Source organism: Nematolebias whitei, chromosome 15 (genome assembly GCF_014905685.2).
Source record: "Nematolebias whitei isolate Nwh7 chromosome 15, NemWhi1, whole genome shotgun sequence".
Classification (NCBI taxonomy): Eukaryota; Metazoa; Chordata; class Actinopteri; order Cyprinodontiformes; family Rivulidae; genus Nematolebias; species Nematolebias whitei.
The window spans coordinates 41058688-41067753 of NC_056512.1; the positions used below are offsets into that span (position 1 = coordinate 41058688).

Here is a 9066-nt window from a genome sequence, read left to right on the forward strand (position 1 = left end):
GGGGGGGATCATGCTGCTGAGATGAACGGTTGAGATATTTGCATGCACAGTGACAGGAAGTGATGTCAAAGGGGAACGCCTGCATGTAAACATTGTTATAAAGGCCAACAACGCAGACTGTGGAAAAGAATCTGATGTTTCTGTAGATCATATTGAGTCACTATCCGAAAGAGACAAACGGTCAAATAGCAAATAATAACGTTTCATAAATAAAGACCAGGGAGTTCCCCTTTGATGTCACTTCCTGTTTCACTTTCAAAGCACAATACGCCAGTTATGTGACTTTATTGGTAAAACTGTGAAGAATTTCTTAAATATCAAGATGTTTTCTTCCACTTGTTGTATTTATAGGCACTTTAGAAATCAAGCCTTGTGGGTCATTTTGACCCTATGGCAGCAGGAGGGTTACGCCAGTATCTCACTGGGCTGCGACTGGTGGCGACTTGTTGGGAAACAGCATTTGCGAGTTTTCAAATTCCTCCCTTGAGTTACAGAGGCGCCCGAGTCTTGTTGCTTCACTTTTTACACAACAGTCAAAGAGTCGCATCGGGCGTCGCAAACCGTCTCAAGAGATGCGAGGTGGGTTTGGACGCCTGCACCGGAGCTCTCTTTGACAGGAAACCTTCAGATCTGAAAACCATGATGATAATAGACGGTTACACTAAAATAAACTGGTCCAAACACGCCTGGCTTTATTTCTAAAGTGTGCTCCAGTAGATAAAATTAAAAAACCGTGGGGGCAGCTGCCAAGGGGTGCAAACAGGATGAGGTAAGTACGAAGTGGGCAACAAAATAATGTGCACAGCCAAGAATACAGTTTTACAAGCTGCGCTCATGAAAATGTGCACAAATGTTTATCTACAGCTATTTTAGTGCATTTTGTTTACTCGTTTGAATAACAATAACATAATTACTGTCTTTTATGTCAACAGTTTATTTAGGTGTTTAAGCAAATTATCATTTAACTAATTATATAAAACAACAGATTTGTATTAAACACAATAACACTAAGTGCAAATGACAAGTTCTAATTTGTTTAATTTATCTGGGGAAAAATAGGTAGAGAAGTTTATACCTTATATAATGGAGTAAAAATATTGTTTAAGAAGCTTAAATTTTTTTGAGAAATTTAGCTTTAAATTAACTTTGATTTAGACATTGAATTTAGGAAAACTTCAACTAAAATTCTTGGTTGTAAACTACCAAAATGTTATTGTGTAAAACCTTTAGTTTGTTTGTAAAGTGAGAAAACCTCGACCATTTACTTCTTTAAATCTCACATAAATTATTTGGCAACGTTTACTCCGTCTCAAAACATTTTCTGGCACATGGCTGAAGTTCAATTAAAAGTTCTGACAAATTTAATCAGACAAAAAAAAAAAAAAAAAAAAGTAAAAACAAAATGTCATTATTAAGCAAAAAGCAAGTTTACATGCACAAAGTCCACTTTAATTTAGCACTGGTGCCCAGTCCTGGTCCTAAAGGGCCACCATCCTGCAGGTTTGAGCCGTTTCCCTGCTCTGCAGCAGGACGTCAGGTTCTGCAGAAACGTGTCAATCCCCCACAGCTCAAATCAGGTGCGTGAAAGCACAGAAACATTTAACTCGTGCAAGATGGCGTCCCTCAAGGACCAGGATTAGGCACCACTGGTTTATGGAATGAAATAAAAATCGTAACAAGAAATATTAATGATTAAAATAAATGACGTCTTACCATTTTAATCAGAGTGGGGACTGTCCACCACAATATGTGGTTTAGGGGAAGGTGTTGTGGCACTCTTTGACACAAATGTACCGATTGCTTTTTCCTGCAAGAAAGAGAAAATTTTATCCTTCAAATATCCCCCCACCTCGAAACAAAGCTGTTAGAAGAATATACTTTTACTGCTGCCGCTGGTTTTATTAGCTGTTATAAATAAAATAAAGTGTTCTCATTGTTTGAAATGATCCCTTAAAGCAGCACTTCTTTAGGTTGGCCTTACAAACCTTGAGGAAACCAAACAGGAACAACCTCAGAGTGAAAGCAGATGAACGTGAGACGAGACGGTGGAGTCTCATGTGAGTTCAATTGATGCGTTAACCGACCGACTGGCTGTTAGTCAGCACTTTCCTCTGTGCTGCAGCGTTTAACAAACTGCGACGGTTCAACGAGCAAAACGTCTGATCAGTGCCATCTACACAAAACGTGGCTGGATGTAACAAAGTACAAGTACTTTACTGTACTTAAGTACATTTTTCATGTATCTGCACTTTACTTAAGTAGAGTAACTGTGGGTACTTTCAACTTTTACTCCACTACATTTTACATAAGTATCTGTACTTTCTTCTACGCTACATTTCTATAATGCGTTGTGTTACAAGTTACATTCACGTCGAGGTTTTTTAATTTGTTTGTTAGTTTGAAAGTAACCGATGGTGAGAGGGGAGTTGGTCCAATGAATCACTGCAAAGTGGGCAGGTAACGTTAGACCCACCTTCAAGAAGAGCTGGACCAATGACATATATTTTAGTATATACGTCATTGAGCTGGGCGCATCCTTAGCATCGCGGCGCTAATACACCCAAAATAGATTCCAAGGCGGAGAATTAGTCAGAAGATACGCGCCACCCACGGCCTTATCGAAATATTATTGAAAGACAGTACAGCAGGACAGATTCTCTCTCCCAAAAGAACCAGACTGGACTCAAAAAACTTTGAAAACCAACTTCTTCTGAACTTGAACAAGAAATTCTTGCTGCAACATTAAAATGTGTCAGTTCATGATGTTAGGAGACAAGAGATGTCTCAAAATGTCTCGACACTCGGGTCCAAGTTTTGAAAATGGTGTCAGGAAGTTAAAACATTGTTCACTATTGACTCATTACAAGGTCGACTAGACAGTATTTAACTAGAGTTGATGACAAACTGGAGCTGAAATGATCAGAGTCTATTCCTTTGTTAGGTTTAATGCTCCTTTTTTTCAAACAGACCACTTTTACTTAAATGTGTTTACTGCAGTTAAAATGACACATTGGTTTTGCTTTGTGTTAAATAAAAAACTTTCAAAGGTAAAATCATTCCTCTTCCTTATTTTGCTTAATGTCATTTAACTCTGCATGTCATCGCTGAAATTCTGCTGCACAGAATCACAAGTCCAAGTGTGAACTGTGTCACAGAGTAAACACAATAAAAACATGTATTATCTGCAGCATTGTTCATTAAAATGGCTCAACACTATTGATGTATTACAGGAAATATACATACGGTAGGAACACTTAATGATATTGTAGACCACTGCATTAGGTAACACATTCAGCAAGTACTTTTACTTTTAATACTTTAAACATTTTTAAACGCAAGTACTTATTTACTTTTACATAAGTAAAAACAATGTGGTTTACTAGAGTTCATTTTTGTCTGTTTATTTGTACTTTTACTTAAGTACAGTGTTTGGTTTTGTGCAGTGGTGAAGAAATTACTCAAACTGCCAACCAAAACGGTACAAATAAAACTGTGTTCGGTTGAGTCTGAGCGTTAGAGTAACTTGTGTCTCTAAAATAAACGTCTGATGGAAGAGAGACGAGGAGTCACATGTCCTACATGTGTCCTAAAAACAGCTCAGACCACTGTTTCTATAAACCTGCTGCGTTTGGACCAGTCGGCTGAAACAGTTCATTAAATGTAAAGTGATGTTCTGTCAAATGCTCATCAATACTGATTACCTTATCAGCCACCTCATGACATCAGTCAGAGCATAGAGTGTGGAGAAGAAAGGCAAAGGACAGTCCAAGCTAAGCTGATGGCTAGCCACATGAGACATTTCACAAAAACATCATTCAGGAGTGAAAGAACATTAGCCGATTTTAAACCGTTTCTTTATTATGCCACTGTTTTTTCTACCGAACAATGCTCTGGCTACACAAATATGGTTCTCCTGAGGCTGCTGGATGATCAGAACACCAGTCATTACTCAACGTTCAGCAAACGGATGAATTCAGCAGCATCAGCACAAACATGAGCAACACGGTTCATGTTGGAACTCGAAGTCTACGGAGTGACGGGTTTGATATTTCTTTGTTACGCAGATGTCAAGCATAGACGAGGTTTTAACAAAGGGGTCACCTGTGACCTTGACCGTTGGGCCTGTGACCTTGAAATCAAAAGGAATCCTTGACACACGAGGTGTCGAGCTGTGTAGTATCACATTTCTATGTTAAAGGACAGATGGATGGATTGGTCGTATGGCTCGCCTTAAGACGGGCGTATGAAAAATAATAAACGTGTCTTTGTTTGGTTAGCCATTAGCTTAGCATGGAAGACGTCTTCCCTTTTATTCACTGTCCTCTGTGATTGATAAGGTTGTAACTACTGATGTTACACAATATTTATTATTATTTCCACTGTCCCCTTTTCAGAGGTCGCTAAAAAGAATCATCTCCTCTGTCTCACTCGGTCCTCTGCATCCTCTGTCCTCACTCCACCTAAATGTCCTCTCTAAATGTATCCATATATCTCCCTCTGTCTTTTTCCTGGCAGCTGCATTTCTAACATCCTACCAACATACCCACTGTCCTTCCTCTGGACATGTCCAAACCACTGTCCCTTCTCTGGACATGTCCAAACCATCTCAGTCTGGCCTCTGTACCTTTATCTCCCAGTCGTTCCACCTGTACTGTACCTCTGATGATCTCATTCCTAATCTTATCCATCCTTGTCACTCCTAAGGAGAACCTCAACATCTTTAACACCACATCCAGTTCTGTCTCCTGTCTTTTCGTCCATGTCTCCATCTCCAAACCATACAACATAACATATATCTCTGACAAGCGTAACCTGCTGCAAATCCTTTCCAGCCTGATCCCTCTGTCTCAGAGTCAAATACGTCCTCTCTCAGAAGAGCACATCAGAAATGACCAAACTGTCCCTCTATGAACCATCAAGTTGCATCATTTTATAGAAAAGGGACATAATATTTCCTTCAGAAGTCTAAAACCAATAACGAGGCCATAAATCTTTTTTTTTAGATTCTTTCAGCTGTGTCTCAGTAACTTATTGACAAACGCATTGTTTAAAAGCCTGTTTTTGTTTACAACTGTATCAAACCAGTGTTTTGTAGACAATGGTGGATATTAAGGTAATGCAGGGTGGTGATTAAAGCACTGCACTTCCAACTGGTAAATGGCTCCTTTACCACTGAGCCACAGGCATTAAACATCAAAACTTGCATCATATGAAAAAGAAGAGGAGGAGGAAGTTTTAGTTTAAACATTTCACTCGTATTCTCCCTGATCCTGCGGTCATAAATGATAAAAATGTCAAACAAACAAACCAACATACTAACATCTAATCAACAAATGACAGCACACTCATTTTGTGGATTAGGTGAGTCTAAATAGCCCTTATTGTTTTTAAAAGACCATAGTAGGCTTTAATAATTTCACCATGCATGAGCTCTCCATTCTCATTAATTATGAAAAACAGAAAGAAATTTAAATGTAATCAGGCTGAAAACTGAAGCCTGACCACACTAATGTAAAATAAGGATATTACCAGTAGTTAATTCTGGTTTTTAATGTGAAGAGCTCAACTCCAATCAAGTTGTGTGACCAAAAACAATCACGCTTGTGACCTATTTTTTCCCCAATAAGAAATAGTAATAACATTTATGCTTTGAGTAATTAGTTTCATAGAATGGTAATAATTTAAAAAAGTGTGCTTGTTTGTGACCTGATGGTTATTTGTGCTGCTCTTGGTAGATTTCTCTTCATCATAAATAACCTTTATTAACGTTTTTCACAAATAAGTCCACAGTTAATTTCTTCTTTTTTTCTTTGCATGTTTGTGACGTTGCTTCCACAGCTAAACCGCCTGATGATCTCATTATGGTCATCATCTCTACTGGACGACTGAACCAACCTCAAGATGCTCAGGGAGATAAATGTTCACCCGTTTGTGTCCTCACCTCAACAAGCTGATGCCAGTGTTCTATTGGTTTACGTGGATTGGCCAGCATGGCCGCCCAGTGCTCCCTCCCGGGACCGTCGGCTTCGCTGCCCACACGACACATCCCTATAACCTCGTTATGACCGATGCTGACATCGGAGAGGAGACAAAGAAAGAAAAGAAAAGATCATTTATCGTTTGGGCTTTGGGAAAAAAGAGTTGACGAAGGATATTGAATTGTAGCTCATGAATACAGCTCTGGATAAAAAGCTCGATATCACCGAGGAAGCAGAGAAACACGCAGAAGCACACACGCATGTAGTGGTGCCAAATGGCGTGTCTACACAACATAACAGGGAGGCGGTGCGTTTCTACACAAACACATAAAGCAGCCAAGTGATGCTGCAAGCGGCAATAAGATAAATATTGGCATGGCTGCACGTCTTCCCTCCCCATTAGCATAAATCATGCTTATTCATGAGGTGCCATCTATGTAAAACAGGGATCATTCACCAGGAGGCTGACTCTTGAGGGACCATCATCTTGTTCAACACCCGCAAAACCATCGAAATGCAAAGGACAACCCCCCACCCCTCCAAAAAAAGAGAAATCAACATTTGATAAACAGCCGCCTCGCAGTGATGATGGGTTTGTTCTTAAAGCCCCTGAAGCATGCGAAGATATAAAAACATCTCAGCTCGCTCACCAATCATAATCCATCACCGCGATGACGATGGATACACTTTCTATGTTTTCGTTGGGAATGTCAAACACCAGCGCCTCGTTGTACGTGGGGTTCAGCGTGTTCTTCTTAATGGAGGTCTTCCTCTTTTTTAGCCGTCGCCCGTCACATACCAGAGAGGCCTTCACGTACGGGTCTGAAGTTGATTTGATTAGATGGGAAGAGAAAGAGAAGAAGGGAGATTAACAAAAAGCCGTGGAGCTGAAAATGAAAAGGAAAGAAGATGGAGACAGAGAGATTAAGATAAGAGTTCGCAGGTATCTGCATCTGTAACACATAAAAGCCGTAAGAATCGAGTCATCCCGGTAAAGATGGATTAGAAGCACGGAGCGAGAGAAGCAGCACGTGCTGAATCACTCTAGTTATGTATGCAACATGTGCCGCTCCGTGACAGCAGCCAGGAGAAATCACACGAGCTTTAAAATTCTACGTCAGAGTCTTACGGCGCTCGTCGATCATGCTGAGATCAACGTAGCAACAAAACTGTTCGTCCTCTTACAGCTCACTGAAACAACGCTTCGGGTCTCCTGAAAAGAGGTTTACTTAAAGGAACTGTTAGGACGCCTTTAGGGTGTGATAAACAAATAAACAAAAAAAGTATTTTATTTTACAAAGGTGATAAAATAGCACAAACCGATTTGTTGGTAGCCTTAAAAAGACTACCGTATATTTCGTCATATAAGTCGCACCTTTTTGCGTAAATTAGCAAGTCCTGCGACTCATTTATGTTTATTTCCATATTTATAAACATGTTTGGGCTGAGATCTGATGATTTCATTCATTCTGTGGAAAATATTGAACACTAATATTTTCAGCCTCTAGCGGGCCCTCGACTAATATGGCAAGCCAAGTGTCTCATGAATAAGTAAAAGTGGCTATTAATGAGACACTTTGCTTGCCATACCGGCCACCTCCGTCTCGCTCGGGAACTCCTGGAGCAAATGTCAAATCAGCGTCATTTTGCCACGGCGCCCAGTTGAAATGCAGCTGATTTGACCATTAAAGTGCATTTATTAAGGATTCTGATGTGCACGGCAGTAAGTACGGTAATAATCCTCACTTTATAGTTACGTTCTAAACTGAGACCCTATTTACAAGAGAACGACCTCTAGAAATGCGTTTCACGTCAGCATTTATTGAGGCAAATAAACAAAGCTCCCATTTCGATGGATCAGCTCCAGTTTCCATGCCAGGCAGGGTTGCCAGATAAGAAATGAAAAACTATCGTTTGAAAATTTTTGTATTTTGACCCGTGTCACATGTGTTGAGTGAGGGCGTTGTGTTTGTTGAACATCTGCACAGAAAAGAGGGGGCTAAAGAAACATATTTATGTTTATCTGGCAACGCTGATGCCGGCTCAGCTGAATGCATCGTGAACGCAGTGCCAGCATGATCACAATTACATCCAAACTGGTAATACATGAACATTCCTTTGGACCCAGGATGTTGTTGGTTTGCTCCTATAAGCTAAAAAGCGGCAAGTAGCACAAAAATCACTCTCCTCTTGCCATTTATTATAACTGTTGTTTGTGCAGAAAAACCTTTGACTGCAGCCGCCTGTAGTGCACATGCAATTTCACACCTGCAGAGTATTTGACACCTCCGTGGGAGGTTCCCCCCAAAAACCTCCAAATTGAGACCAGGATTCAGAAACCTTCAGAGAAAACGAGGACTGTAGGCGAACGGCTGAACCGCTGCACAAAAGCTCAGTTTTCTTGTGTCTTGTCTTCTTCAGTGTTTGACCTTGACTAGAATCACAGGAGCCTTTGAGTTTTCCATCTGCCCATTTAACGAGCACAAACAGCCACGGTTGGTCTTTCTGTGCACCACCCTGAACATGGAGCAGAGAAAGTAAAGATGAGAGCTGCCGAAGGAGCTCTGAAGGAAGAATATAGATATCCACAAAGGCTAAAGACCATCTACAATCAGCTCCATGGTCCTCTGACCACAGCTGACAACATTATTGAAAAGTATAAGGCTCAAGGGATTGTAGCCAACCACCCAGGTCATGGCTGCAAGAGGAAATGCAACCCCATGTGTCATCAGCGAATAGTGTGAATGGTCGAAAAAGAGCCAAGGAAACCATCCAAAACCAGTCGAGCTGAACTCCGAGATCGTTACATCACTTTTTGACCACACCATCGTTTTTAATCGTAATGGATTCCATGGAAGTCGACCAGACGCTCCACTTTCATCAAGAATTCACAAATTCATCACAATGCACGTTCACAAGCTCCAAAGTTTATGGGACTGATGAGATAAAGTTAAGAGCGTTTTGGCTTCAGTCCGTTTTTTTTATTTTTTTCCTTCCTTCCTTCCTTCCTTCCTTCCTTCCATCCATCCATCCATCCATCCATCCATCCATCCATCCATCCATCCATCCATCCATCCATCCATCCGGC

General features: G+C 40.6%; 1 protein-coding gene across 1 annotated transcript in view; it reads right to left on the minus strand.

Moving 5' to 3' along the window:
* syt3 (synaptotagmin III) overlaps window positions 1-9066 on the minus strand; it is a 63158-nt gene that overhangs the window by 1158 nt on the left and 52934 nt on the right. Inside the window, exons 10-12 of the mRNA XM_037689216.1 lie at window positions 6629-6800; window positions 5942-6071; window positions 1714-1807 (exon numbers count right to left, since the gene is read on the minus strand). Coding sequence (XP_037545144.1) covers window positions 1718-1807; window positions 5942-6071; window positions 6629-6800 — 392 coding nt within the window. The 3' untranslated portion in view covers window positions 1714-1717. The remainder of the gene's footprint in view (window positions 1-1713; window positions 1808-5941; window positions 6072-6628; window positions 6801-9066) is intronic.